Genomic DNA, 14096 nt, shown 5'->3' with positions numbered 1-14096 from the left:
GTGGTGCTGGACCCCAAGGATTCCTGAGTGGCCTCCTTGATGGCAAACAGTAATAATGGCAAACCAACACCCCACTCTCTTGTGCAGCATAGTTTTAAAGGTTTGATCAAATCTTTCCATGGCACCCTGACTCTCCGGGTAGTATGGACTGGATTTTACATGTTTTATCTGCAACTCATCAACAACCTGTACAAACACCTTTGAAGTAAAATTGGTTCCTTGGTCTGTTTGAATAATCTTTGGGAGCCCGAAGGTAGTGAAAAACTTGATTAGTGCCTTTTTCACCATTTTAGCTTTCAGTATACGTAATGGAATTGCTTCCAGAAATCTTGTTGCTGAACACATCACTATAAGTATGTATTGGTGTCCGGATTTAGTCTTCGGCAGGGGACCCACACAATCCAATATATACTTTGGTGATGAACGGTTTAAAACTTTAAGACTCTATTCCAGCATTTAGATCACAAGTGAGAAGCATTTCAGGTGGAGACATAACCTTAATAAGACCTACGCCTGCTGGACTTTCAGATCCTTTGCGCTGCTGCTTCCTCCGAAGTGCGGGACAAACAGCGATCAGATGCCCAGGTTCGCAATTCCCACTGTCCTCCTGTCTATTCTTCCGACCCAGTGGGAAGGAAAAACTCCCTTTTAACAGGAAGAAACCTCCAGCAGAACCAGGCTCAGGGAGGGGCGGGGCCATCTGCTGCGACCGGTTGGGGTGAGAGAAGGAAGACAGGATAAAGACATGCTGTGGAAGAGAGACAGAGGTTAATAACAGATATGATTCAATGCAGAGAGGTCTGTTAACACATAGTGAGTGAGAAAGGTGACTGGAAAGGAAAAACTCAATGCATCATGGGAATCCCCCGGCAGCCTACACCTATTGCAGCATAACTAAGGGAGGATTCAGGGTCACCTGGTCCAGCCCTAACTATATGCTTTAGCAAAAAGGAAAGTTTCAGGCTGAAGAGGGGCCTGAAAACTGAAGGCTCTGCCTCCCATTCTACTTTTAAATACTCTAGGAACAACAAGTAGGCCTGCAGAGCGAGAGCGAAGTGCTCTAATAGGGTGATATGGTACTACAAGGTCATTAAGATAAGATGGGGCCTGATTATTTAAGACCTTGTATGTGAGGAGCAGGATTTTGAATTCTGGATTTAACAGGAAGCCAAAACAGGAGAAATCTGCTCTCTTTCTAGTCCCTGTCAGGACTCTTGCTGCAGCATTTTGGATTAGCTGAAGCAGAAAATTAGTTGTCACGGTTCTGGTTCATTTTGACCCAGTATTTTGAGTTCTCATGTTTTGGTTTCATTTTGTATTTTGGGTTATATTCTAACTCTTGTGCTTTGTTGATTTTTTATTAGAATTCTATGTTTTTGTTTATTTGTGTTAAGGGATTAGTTCTTAGGTTTTGTGTCTCTGTGTCTGGTCTGCGTCTTTGTGTAGTTGTTTCTTGTTTCCTGTTTTATTGTGTAGGTCCGTGTCTCATGTGAGTGTATTCAGTGTTGCCTCTCTTGTCTCGTCTCATCAATCACTTCCAGCTGTGTTCAATTTCCTCGTGTTCTCCTGTGTGTATTTAAGTCGTGTCTCCTCAGGTTCTAGTTGCTGGTCCATTTGTTAGTCTCCCGTAAATCAACTGTGTGTGTGTGTGTGTGTGTGTGTGTGTGTGTGTGTGTGTGTGTGTGTGTGTGTGTGTGTGTGTGTGTGTGTGTGTGTGTGTGTGTGTGTGTGTCTCCCTGCTCTCAACCTTCATGTGCCTCTGCTCACCCTTGTTCGTGTTCATGTTTAGTTGTTCCCAGTATAGTTTAGCTTTAGTTCTGTTTGCTGTTTTCTACTTATGTTTTATATTTACAATAAACCTCCTCCACGCGTGCCTGCATTTGGATCCTCCTTCATTTTTCTCCACACGGCTCATCCTACTCACCGTGACATTAGTGGCCATCCAAGTCTTTATGTCTTTAAGACATTCCTGCAATTTGAATAAATAAGTTATAGTTATAAGTATCCAAGTATATTTCACAAATTAAACGCATATGTTGTGAGGGGGGAGTGTAGATATTACTGATACTCATGACCATAGATTTGAAGGTTTGAGTGAGTGTTGTTTTGCTGACTCATTCGTTTCCACGGTCAGACCACATCCTATGAGCTGAACATATAAAGCTGAGCATCACAGTGAGTTTCAGTGCATTCAGCGTCTGATCAAAGAGAGGGAAGAAGAAGAAATGTCCTGCCTAAAGAATTTCAGTCTTCTCATCTCATGTGTGCTCCTCTTCATCATCCAGCCAGGTGAGTGATGTTTTCCACTCAGTTTTTACTTACTACTTTTGGACAATATTTGCTGTTTGTGTGACACAATAAAAATATAAAAACCATACAGTACATGGTTGAGATGTAATATTTTAACACCAAAAGTATAGATAGATTTTGTACATTTCAAGGACTCTTCTGTTATTGGAGTGTATTTTTTTTATGTATCTGTATTATATTATACATATACATTAACAATGAATCTCTGTCCAAAAAATGCACTCAGTTTACTTTTTACTCACTATGAGCATCATTCATTATTCTCCCGCAGTAATTAAGGTTAGGATATGTATTTTTTCTATTCCAATCCATTTAAATAACCTTGATCAGATTTGATGGTTTTGTTACAGACTTTAAAAACGTGTTTTGCTTTTCTTTCACAAATGTGGGATTAAATTGTGTTAAAATGCACAAAGCAGTGATGTCATGTTTTGTGACGAGGACCCAGGCACAGAGAGACTTGATGGATTTAAGAATCTTATGATTTAATAAAGAAATTTGCAGACTTGCACAGAGAGGGTAAAATTATGATGACTGATAACGGAGACGAAGACAACAGACGACGAGGACAAGGACAGGGAGGAACAGGTGTTTAAATGCACCAAGGAGACAGACAGAGAGAACTCCGGACAACTGGAGACATTTAGGGATGCAGGGACTGACAGAGACGGGGTAGAAGTCTCATCCTGACAAGTAAAGTTTATCTTGCCTGGCTGGGCAGCTCTCTGGGTGCTCTGTAATTTCCACTGTAATTTAATTTACTTATTGACATTTTTAATCTTCATGTAAACGAGCATAATGCAACGTCACACTGCTGATATCTTCAATGTGGCTATAGCTCAGGTGGCAGAGCAGGTCAGTTACTGAAGGTTGGCGGTTCGATCCCAGTCTGCATGCCAAATAGCTTTGAGCAAGATTCTAACCCCATGTTGCTCTCCGTAGTATCAATGTTAGATACTTAAGTGAATGAATTAGTTGTATGAAGTGCTTTGAGTGATCAGACAGAGTAGAAAAGCGCTATATAAGAACCAGTCCATTTCACTCATCTGCTGATTTATGTGTCCTGATATTTTGTTTCTGTTTCAGGTCGTGGTTCTGAGATTATTAATGGGAAAGAAGTCGAGCCACACTCACTGCCTTACATGGCTTATGTGAGAAGTGTGACTAATTCTTGGTGTGGAGGGACATTAATCCATCCACAGTGGGTGCTGACAGCTGCCCACTGCACTGGGTAAGAATCTGAGACCTTATTTTAAAAATAATGCAGTATTTATTTTCAACAGACTATTATTCCTTCAGTAACTACCCAGAGGTCACTGCCCTCACCTGTGGTCACGAGCTCTGGGTAGTTACTGAAAGAATGAGATCAGGGCCAGAGCAGCAGGAATGTGCTTTCTGTAAGCCATGACTGGCCTCTTCTTTAGAGAAATGGTCATTCATCCAGTCATTGGAGAGAAGCTCAGCTGCTTCTCTTCCACAGTCAAAATAATACACACTGCTATAATTATGCATGCAAAGCTCATAAATTTTAATGGAGAGAATGAATATAAAGAATATTTAAAGTTGAATTCTTGTTCATAGATTTATTTGTTTTACAGAGGTGTTCTAGAAAATGTTATTTGTGATGGAATAACAAGGAAAGTACGGAGCCCTGTGAGGGACATGGGAGGAAAATAAATGAAAATAAAATTTTGCGAGATCCTGAGTTACTTTTGTGAGATCTCGGGATCTCTCAAAATCTTAGGCCACATCTTTCGGAGGCCGCCAGAAGGAAGCTGACAGGGAGGTCGAGGCACAGTGTGCCGGGAGTGCGGTATTCTCGCCGTCTCTTGTGGCCTCGACCTCCCAGTCAGCTATCGAGCGCAGCGGGTGGGTAACAGACGACTACGAAAACATCGGAGCACTTTTTACAAATATGTGATGTCTTGATAAACCAATCAGATATTTGAAGTTTACACAGCTACATTTTTGCCTGATATCTTAAAATTTTATTTTGTGACCCAGAAAGAATAATATTAAAACTAAGCAGCTGCCACCATTGTTGGAAACTGGAATTGGCTGGGCTGCGCTATGAATTCTGGGATAGGATGGGCCACAAAGGAGGTCTCGCAAAAGTTCATCTTCATTTTTTTCCTTCCATGTTTGTTGCGGGGGAAAAAGTGTTGCACTCACTTAAAATAACACAGAAGCCACAGCTACATACACATCAAACATTTGATACATTTCTTCATCTAAAACATTTTCTGTACATTTAAATTTCTTCATTCAGCTGGAAGAGAAAATAACGCAGATTCACCCAAAGCTCAGTAACAGCTATAACCCAGCCATATGTAGTAATACACAATAATAAGGAACTATGATGACTGTTTTAGAAGCCGCTGACCTGTTAACCTTTTAAATATGTAAACCTTCATCACCAGATTGTGTTTTTTCTTTTGCAGGAGTTACTGGGTGATGCTGGGAGCCCACTCCAGAAAGGAAAACGAATATTCCAAGCAACTCCGAGTCGTCGAGAAAAGTTTTCCTCATCCTGACTACTGTTGTGCAAAGCACGACAATGACCTCATGTTGCTGAAGGTAAGGTGATATATCAGGGTCTGATGATGATGATGAGATGATGAGATAGCCTTTATTTGTCAGTTGCAGGTCTTTTGCCCACAACCGATACAAACGATGTAAATGCACTGCTTCTTATTTAGCACCTTTCTACTCTACCTGAGCACTCAGAGCGTTACACAACATGGCTTATTCACCCGAACACATCTTTCTGTGCTTAAGTGCTTTCTATCTAACATTGACACACACTCACACTCTAACGTAGCATCAGAGCGCATCGTGGGGTTCAGTATCTTGCCAAAGGATTTCTGACATGCAGACTGGAGAGACCAGGGATCACACACCAAACCATCCGATTAGTAGATAACCTGCTGTGCCTCCTACAGCCAACTCAGGTTTTGCTTACTTAACTAAAACTTAGTTTCATTTTTTAAAATATAAAATGTATTTCCATGTCTTTATAGACATGTTTCAACTCAGCACTGCACATACTTCATATTTTCCAAGCAAAATATTAGAAATAAATGAGTGGTGCTACAACTCTTTAGCAAATATCTGTTTATTTAATGTAGTTAGTGTAGAGAGATTCATCACCAATATCTGAGATTCTTTTTAACTTTTTTTCAGCTTAAAGAACCGGTGAGGAAAACCAGGGAAGTGCAGTGGCTCGAGGTTGGCGACACTGTGAGAGACCCGGCAGCTGGCAGCACGTGTCTGGTGGCCGGATGGGGAGTAACTGAAACAAAACGAACATCAGACGTCCTCATGTCTGTCAATGTGACTGTGGTCGACAGGCAGACGTGCAACTCTCGTGATTATTACGATCACGACCCTGTTATCACTGATGACATGATATGTGCTGGTTCAGATGGTACAAACGTCGCTGATACCTGTCAGGTACGTATGAAGAATACATGTATTTTTCCTTGTTTGAGGTAAATGTTCATTCAGCTCAACACCTGAAACACTGTCATGTGTTTGTTCTTGCTGCAGGGGGATTCAGGAGGCCCGCTGTTGTGCGATGGAGCGCTGGTTGGAGTCACTTCTTTTGGAGAGGATTGTGGTGTCATTAAAAAACCTGGAGTCTACTCGTTTGTCTCAGAGGGACAGCTGTACTGGATCAAAACCACGATGAAGTTATTCTAAATGTGTGAAACCACCAGCATGATTTGATTTCACAGGTGTCAAACTCCAGGCCTCGAGGGCCGCTGTCCTGCAGGTTTTAGATGTGTCCTTGATCCATCACAGCTGATTTAAATGCCTTAATTACCTCCTCAACATGTTTTGAAGTTCTTATGAAAGGTACTGGTAATGAACTCATCATTTGATTCAGGTGTGTTGACCCAGGGTGAGATTTAAGACCTGCGGGACACCAGCCCTCGAGGCTTGGAGTTCGACACCCCTGCTGTAGACCATTATCCGGTTTATAATTTCATTGCTCCTTTTAAATTTTATGATAGCTTAGTTTCTGCTAGCTTGCTGCACTTTTTTTATAGATTCTGCACTTGGCTAGTCTGCTGCATACACAATTGGAAACACAGTTTGGCATTTTACCCTCTTTCACCATACAAACTGTACAGAAACAGGGTTATTTCTAATAATAATTTTTTCAAATAAATTAAAGAATTCCCAAACATAAGTGTTCCTGGTTGTTGCAGTAAAACCAGGGAGAAGCATTTTTTATGTATATACAAAACCAATGAACGTAAAACATTATTGTATTATATCCTACTGTTTTATTGTAGGGTCTACTTTACAATATAAAGCACCTTGAGGTGACTGTTGCTGTGATTTGGTGATGTTTGAATAAAATTTAATTTAATATAATTGAAATTGAAAATAAAAAAGTGAGATATTCAGACTGTCAAACAGATTCAACACATCTTATACAACCAACTGAAAATGAGGCTTGTGGACAGTTTTTTTTTGAAAAAGACATTCTTTACATTCTTATTTGTTCCATTTCACATTATGACTGTGTGCTTGATATACTTGCTACTTTTTTACTTTCTAATAAAGCTGGAGGCATGAATAAATAAAGACACAATTCCTTCTCTTTTTCTTTATTTGTTTGCACTGCAGTTTCAAACTGTACCTTTCAAATGTCATTGTTAAAATGCTTAGAGAGTTTTATTGTCATTGTGCAGTTTCTTGCAAAGTGAAAGTGGGTAGCTGGGCCACAAGGTGCAAAAGTAAAGAAGGGAAAACAATATACAATGAGGGGGGGAAATAAATAAAAACCAATATATATGTATACATGTGTGTGAGTGAACTAATATACATGGTGTATACATAGGAAAGATTGAAACAGAAACATAACTACAGTATGCAACTGTACAGAATAGAATAAAATAAAATACTATATACAGTAGAATAAAATAGAATAAAATATACAATAGGATAAAAATAGAATACAAATTCTGTATACAACTGAGTAAAAATACAACGATGCCAGAAAGGAATATTGCACTTAGTGTTATTGCACATGTGTGGATGTGTGTGTTTGATCAGTTGGAGTCTTTGTTGTGGAGTCTGACAGCAGTGGGGAGGAAAGACCTGCGAAATCTCTCCGTCCCACACCGTGGGTGTAGATGATCAATAGCAGCATTAGAGTGGATGTGTTGGAGAAGTCTGCCACCAAGGACTTGTTTAACTTCCTCAGTGCCCTCACCCCCAGTGATGGGCAAGTCTTTCCCCTCATCTTCAGACTCTGCTTCCTCTACAAAAGACATGTCACTGGGATTAAGGAAGTCCTCGAAATACTCCTTCCACCAGCATGCAATATCCTCAGTTCAAATGATCAGCGCTCCACTCACACTATACACAGTGCAGATATATCACTGCTTTCCCCTCTCGAGTTCCCTGATGGTTTGCCAGAATCTCTTCGAGGCAGTCCAAAAGTCTTTTTCCATGGCCTCTTCGAATTCCTCCCACACCCAGGTTTTTGCTTCACCCACTGTAAAAGCTGCGTTCCACATGGCCTGTCAGTACATATCTACTGCCTCTGAAATCCCACAGGCTAACTAAGCTTGATAGGACTCCTTGTGCCTGATTCTTCCCTTTACCTCCAGTGTCTACCATCTGGTTCAGGGTTACCACCGCGAATGCTGCTGGAGCTCTGCCTGAGGTGGGAGTTGAAGAACTCGCAGATCAGGCATTCCCAGCGCACCCTCCTTATTCGTTTAGGCATGCCATGTCTCCAATTGGGCAAAGCTGTCAAAGACCCTGCAAGTGTCTGGACGGGTATAAATGCCTGATCTGCGAGTCATATCATATCTAGCAGTAGAGGAACGCTGTCTGATTTGACTCTGCACTGTACCACTGTACATGGTTGAAATGACAATAAAAGTAACTTGAGGAGATGGAGAAAAGCAGCAGAACAGCACAGAGAGGACTGAGAGGCCATGACACAAACCTGGTCTGTAGTGATGGCCACATGAAGCTTTCTGAAGCATTAACGCATCAAAAAAAGGCTTCATTACGCCAAGCTTTTCAACACAGTCCTCTTTGGGGACATCTGGTGGCCAAAAATATGAAGAGCAGCTTGAATCTACAATTTAAATAAACTGGTTTGTTATTATTGCCCACTCTACAGAGCTCAGTTTATTTAACATCATCTGACAGCTCTGTGTGATATCACGCTGCCATTGTGGTGCTTTGAACAGGTTTTTTGTGGTAGAAATATTGTTACATCCATAATAATAATTTCAATGAATTAACCTTCCTTGTTTAAACATGTGCTATGATGTGTTCTCACTTTGCTTCTGACTTCTTGACATTTGTAAACATAAAAGATGAAAATGCATCATATCTTGTAAAATGCTGCTGCTGTGAGGTCCCGCCTCTATGTGGTATATTTGTATAGCGCTTTACTTAGTCCCTAAGGACCCCAAAGCACTTTACACTACATTCAGTCACACACACATTCACACACTGGTGATGGCAGCTACATTGTAGCCACAGCCACCCTGAGGCACACTGACAGAGGCGAGGCTGCCGGACACTGGCGCCACCGGGCCCTCTGCTTTTGATGGAGTAATGAAACAAATCTTGTTGTGTCGGCTATTTTAACATCTTTGGAAAAAAACAAAACAAAACACTAAGCCAGTATTTTGGTAACATGTTGAGTTTCCTGTGGACTGTTATCTTTCAAGGTAAGGCTCACAGTGTTCCTCTGATCACTGTATCAAACACTGATTTCCAATTCTGAGAATCACTCATCTATGAATGCAGCCAGTTTCTTCTATGATTTTCCAAACAAAGACAGTTTTACCAACCTCAGATAAGTTCAAGTTCAGATTTATTTATATAGCACTTTTTAAAGACAACAAGTGTTGAAGAAAGTTCTGTAAAATAAAATAGACAAAGCAGAAGACATAAAAGTATTTTAGGAGAGAATAAAATCATTAAAAGAATAATGGTAACAAAGTCATGATGAATCAAAAGCCAGAGAATAAAAATGGGTCTTTAGACTGATTTAAAAAGTATCCAGTGTTGGGGAGGACCTAATATGCAAAGGCAGTGTATTCCACAGTTTGGGGGCAGTCACAGCAAATGCCTGGTCTCCTCTGTGTTTCAGTCTGGACCTAGGGACAACCAAAAGTATTCGGTCTGCAGACCTCAAGGATCTTCACAAGGGGAGAATACCAGGTTAGGAGATTAGCAAGATACGTAGGGGCTAGTCCATGCAACGTCTTAGAAACAAGTCTTAAGATCTTAAAGTCAATTTGAAAGCTGACTGGCAGCCAGTGTAGTGATGCAAGTATAGGAGAATAATGATCTGATTGCGTGTGCCAGTTAGGAGTCGTGCTGCAGCGTTTTGGACTAGCTACAGTTGGCCAGTTGATGAAGAGGTAACACCAGAGTAGAGACTATTACAGTAGATGAGATGAAGGCATGGATTGCTGAAACAGAAAGGGCTTAACCTTTGCAATTATGCAAATATGAAAGAAGCTGGTTTTGAATACATTAACTAAATGTACATTGAAATCTACATTGACCCTAAATTTCTTGCAAACAGTTTTTTATAGTATCCTAAGGTGTCAAGGTCATAACAGTCAGAAGGACCCAAGACAATGACCTCAGTTTTCTGTTCATTTAGAGCCCTCCATGCCTTGACATCTTCTAGACAATCAAACAGTCCCTTCCCAGGATTCACCGATTTCCATTTCAGTGGAATATGAGAATCATCTGCATAGCAATGAAACAAATTACCTTTTTTTTAAAACAAGTGATCCCAACGGGAGCATGTAAATTCAAAAGAGGACTGGGCCAAGGGTAGAGACTTGGCCCTTGGCAAAAAAGCGTGGTCCTTGGAGACAATGTGTCTCTGAATCTAACAGAGAAAGTACAATTAGATAAGTAGGATTTAAATCATTCCAAAGCAAGCCCTTTAATTTCAGCACATTGTTCCAGTCGAGAGATAAGAATCCTGTGATCTACCATGTCAAAAGCAGCACTGAGGTCTAATAATATTAAAATAGCAGAATCTATAAATCTATAGTCTGTAAAAGTTAAAAGGTCATTAAAAACTTTTAAAAGAGTGGTTTCAGTGCTGTGGTGCATTTAAAACCGGACTGCAATAGTTCACCAATGTCATGTTGATCTAAAAAGGTTTAGAGCTGCAAAAGGACAATTTTCTACAGAACCTTTGACAAAAAGAACAATTTAGAGATTGGACGGTAGTTTGATAGAACTGTTGGGCCCAGATTCTGTTTTTTAAGGATTGGTTCAACCACGGCATGTTTAAAGTCAGAGGGAACAGACCCAGACTGAAGACTGGTATTAACAATGGAAGCAAACATGTACAGTGGTTTGCAAAAGTATTCGGCCCCCTTGAACTTTCCCACATTTTGTCACATTACAGCCACAACCATGAATCAATGTTATTGACGTGAAAGACCAACACAAAGTGGCGTACAGGTGAGAAGTGGAATGAAAATCATACATGATTCCAAACATGTTTTACAAATGTTTTTTTTTTTTGTGATCACACTTGCTACCTGATATGTTACTCCCTGAGCTCATGTCAACTCTGAAAGAGTTTGGGGCCCTGTCTGGTTATAATTTAAATATAACTAAAACACAAGTCCTGACAATTAACTACTCTTCATGCAATTCAATAAGACAAAATTATAAGACAAAATGGGATGCAAACAATATTAAGTATCTTGGAGTTTACATTTCACAGGATTTTAATCAGAATCAGAAACTTTATTGTCATTGTCACAGGTACAACGAAATTAAGAATGGTCCCCGATCATTGCATCATCCCTAGCAATATCAAAATATAAATAAAACAATAAAATTCAATAAATAAAATAGATAGAATACTTAAAATACTAATAAGACGTAACAGTAAACATTCACATACATTCCCACATACATGCTTCATACATAATAGTCTGTTCACTTTGAACTTTGATAATCCAACTCAATTCAGGAGCACATAACTCGCTGGTCTTCACTAACTCTGGACTTTAGTACAAGAATACAGATTGTGAAGATAAATCTGTTGCCCAGATTCTCATATCTTTTTATGGCTCTACCCATTAAAATCCCAGATTTCCAATTCAATGCTTGGGACAAGTTAATATCACGCTTTATATGGGCAGGAGTTAGACCAAGGATAAAATTATAAACCCTTCAAATCGATAAAGAACATGGCGGACTGGCCCTCCCTAACTTAAAGGAATATTACTTGGCAGCACATCTGAGAAATATTGTTTGTTGGTGTTCCCCGGCAGTGGAGGCTCAATGGAAACAAATTGAGTTGAGCATGGGCAAGTCTCCTCCCCAAACATGATTGGTAGAAAAATCAAGGAGAGGCAACTTAAATAACCATATTGTGGAAAACACTCTTAATTTGGCATGAAGTTGTTAACAAATACAATCTGGGGAGCAATATTAAAATTTTGTTCCCACCTGGAAGGTTAGATCCAACATACTCAGAGCAGTTAAACCTTTTCCAATCCAACCTGTGTCTGTTTGTGGAAGGGGGCACTTTTAAATCATTTTAAAAAATTGAAAACAGAATTTAATCAGGAAAATGCAGACCTGTTCAGATATCTGCAGGTACGTCATTTTTGCAATTTAGAAATAAAGGGTGCCTCCTCCCCAGTAATTGATCTTGTCAAAGTTTTTACAAATGCCTACAGATGTCTGCCCACTAAAGCCATGTCTAAACTCTACGAAGGGCCACAAAAACAAAATGGCAACAACACACTATATCCATTCACTTCCGCTTATCCTTTTCAGGGTCGCGGGCAGTGCTGGAGCCTATCCCAGCTGTCATAAAGGCAGCTTAAGAAGGCTTAAGAAGGATCCTGTCCGAGTGGACTTTCTTCCTACGATTAAAGGGTCACCTTTTTCTACAACGTTGGACTAAATGGCATAAATACAAGCAAAGGCTTGAAGATTCTGTGACTTAATTCAGCTAATATATCTCTCTATTTGTATGATGCCTGGAACAGTGCCCCAATTTGTTCCTCTTTTGTTTTTGTTGGGTTTTTTTGTTTCTTTTTGTTGTTTTTGTTATATTCTTGTCACAATGAAAATTTAAATTAAAGTTGTTGGGGTTTTTTAAAGTAAAGCAATACTACTTTTATAAAGCTATTTGTAGTAAAAAGATATCATTGAAAAGGTGACATCCCAAAATCAACCAGAATGGGTTCAATTTCATTATAAAACTCATAACTGATCCCTTATTTGTTTAAAAAAAAAAAGGATACAAATAGCATGTGTTGTTTTCAAAAACGGGATTGTAGTAGTGTCATTGCAACTAAAAATCTCCACTTAGAATGAAAAAGTAGCATCACAGGAAGAGTAGTCCCAGGTGGGGCTGTGGGACATGGCAAGGACCTGGTTTAATTTTGATTCTTCACTGGAGAACATAGATTTAGACATTCATTTAAAACAAAACAAAATAATAATAATTGTCTTTTCTATTGTTTATTGTTATTTATAAAATAATGTACCCAAGTAAAAAATTCCCAAAGCCCAATGTTTTTTAGGTTTATAAGTCCTTCAGTATGTAGGCTCTCAGGAAGAGATACAGTTCAATGGATTCATCTGATGTGCTTAGTGGAAGTCAGAAGTTCTCTGACACTATAAGGCAACACAAGCTGAAAACTGTTTCATCACAGGTATAATTTCCTCTGTTGGCATTCCTGCTTACAAGCATCCACTGCCATTATAATGTACAAACATGAAAAGTATATTGTTAGAACAGTAAAGTCTTCATGGTATAATGTGATATACCTCTATTTTTCTTTTGCTTGGGTGGCAGCTCTATGCTTCCGTAACTTGATCCAACAAAACTGAAGAACAACATTTTAGCCCTTTTAGATTATTTATAAAGAAAATGTGCCACATATCCATATATGTTTCCGACTTTCCAGTAATCAGACTACACACAATGCATTAATAGGAGGACATTTTATTTTTACAAACATTCTGATTACATAATGACCAAGAAACTTTTTCCATTCACTCTGATGCTGATGCTGCTACACACTTTATTTACATTTTTTAAAGTTCATGTAAATAGTTTGTAATTCATTATTCTTGAGGTATTTTATATTTACTTAGTTTAAATCATTATTTTCTTCTTATGAACATTGGATAAAGAAAGAAAAATAAACCTTTGTTGTGACCATTGTATCAGCATTGTAAGATTCAATGCTGTTTGCAGGTGTTCCCCAACTCTCTATGAATGGGACTCATGGCCATTGATCAGTGGGTTTTGGTCAGTGGTTGTTGGTCGACGGTCACGAAAATTTGCATAATTATGGTTAATGAACTGACCTCCCAGCCCATTGTTCCTTCAGTGGGCTGGTTTCAGTCATTATGCAAATGTCCTGTTTATAAGATTGGGGAAACCTGCAGTCAGCTGAGACTGAAGAAGTCACGTGGATGAGTGATGAAACGTTTCTCCCACAAAACGCTACGTCCAGATGAGCAGAATCAACTTTTGGATAAATCTGTTGGGCATTTTCTTGGGTTTCAGACAATAATTTTTATTGTTTCATCCAAACAGGACAGGCAAATAAAAATAAAAGAATCTGAAGGTTAACATTTCTTATTCTTTTAAAATATATTTTCTTATTATACTTGTTTTTAACAGACTGAAAGAAAACGGTGTCCTTAAATTTTAATAGTTATAAAGAACACGTGATCACATGTGTGCACACTTTAATGTATTGACTGTGAGAGAGGACATAAATATGAAG

At 39.2% G+C, this 14096-nt stretch overlaps 1 protein-coding gene across 1 annotated transcript; it reads left to right on the top strand.

Annotated features, from left to right (window-relative positions):
• Positions 1-2219: 2219 nt before the first annotated feature.
• Positions 2220-6012, top strand: LOC146621875 (granzyme K-like). The gene is made up of 5 exons (XM_085367613.1): positions 2220-2289; positions 3397-3541; positions 4752-4887; positions 5494-5763; positions 5860-6012. Exons 1-5 carry the CDS (start codon positions 2226-2228, stop codon positions 6010-6012), a joined length of 768 nt encoding a protein of 255 aa, XP_085223739.1. The 5' UTR covers positions 2220-2225.
• Positions 6013-14096: the final 8084 nt, after the last annotated feature.

Source organism: Diplotaxodon limnothrissa, linkage group LG12, assembly GCF_057381915.1.
Source record: "Diplotaxodon limnothrissa isolate DT_005_m linkage group LG12, D_limnothrissa_male_GT1.1, whole genome shotgun sequence".
NCBI classification, from domain to species: domain Eukaryota; kingdom Metazoa; phylum Chordata; class Actinopteri; order Cichliformes; family Cichlidae; genus Diplotaxodon; species Diplotaxodon limnothrissa.
The sequence above is the reverse complement of the archived record's forward strand: the minus strand, read 5'-3'. Positions and strand labels throughout refer to the sequence as shown.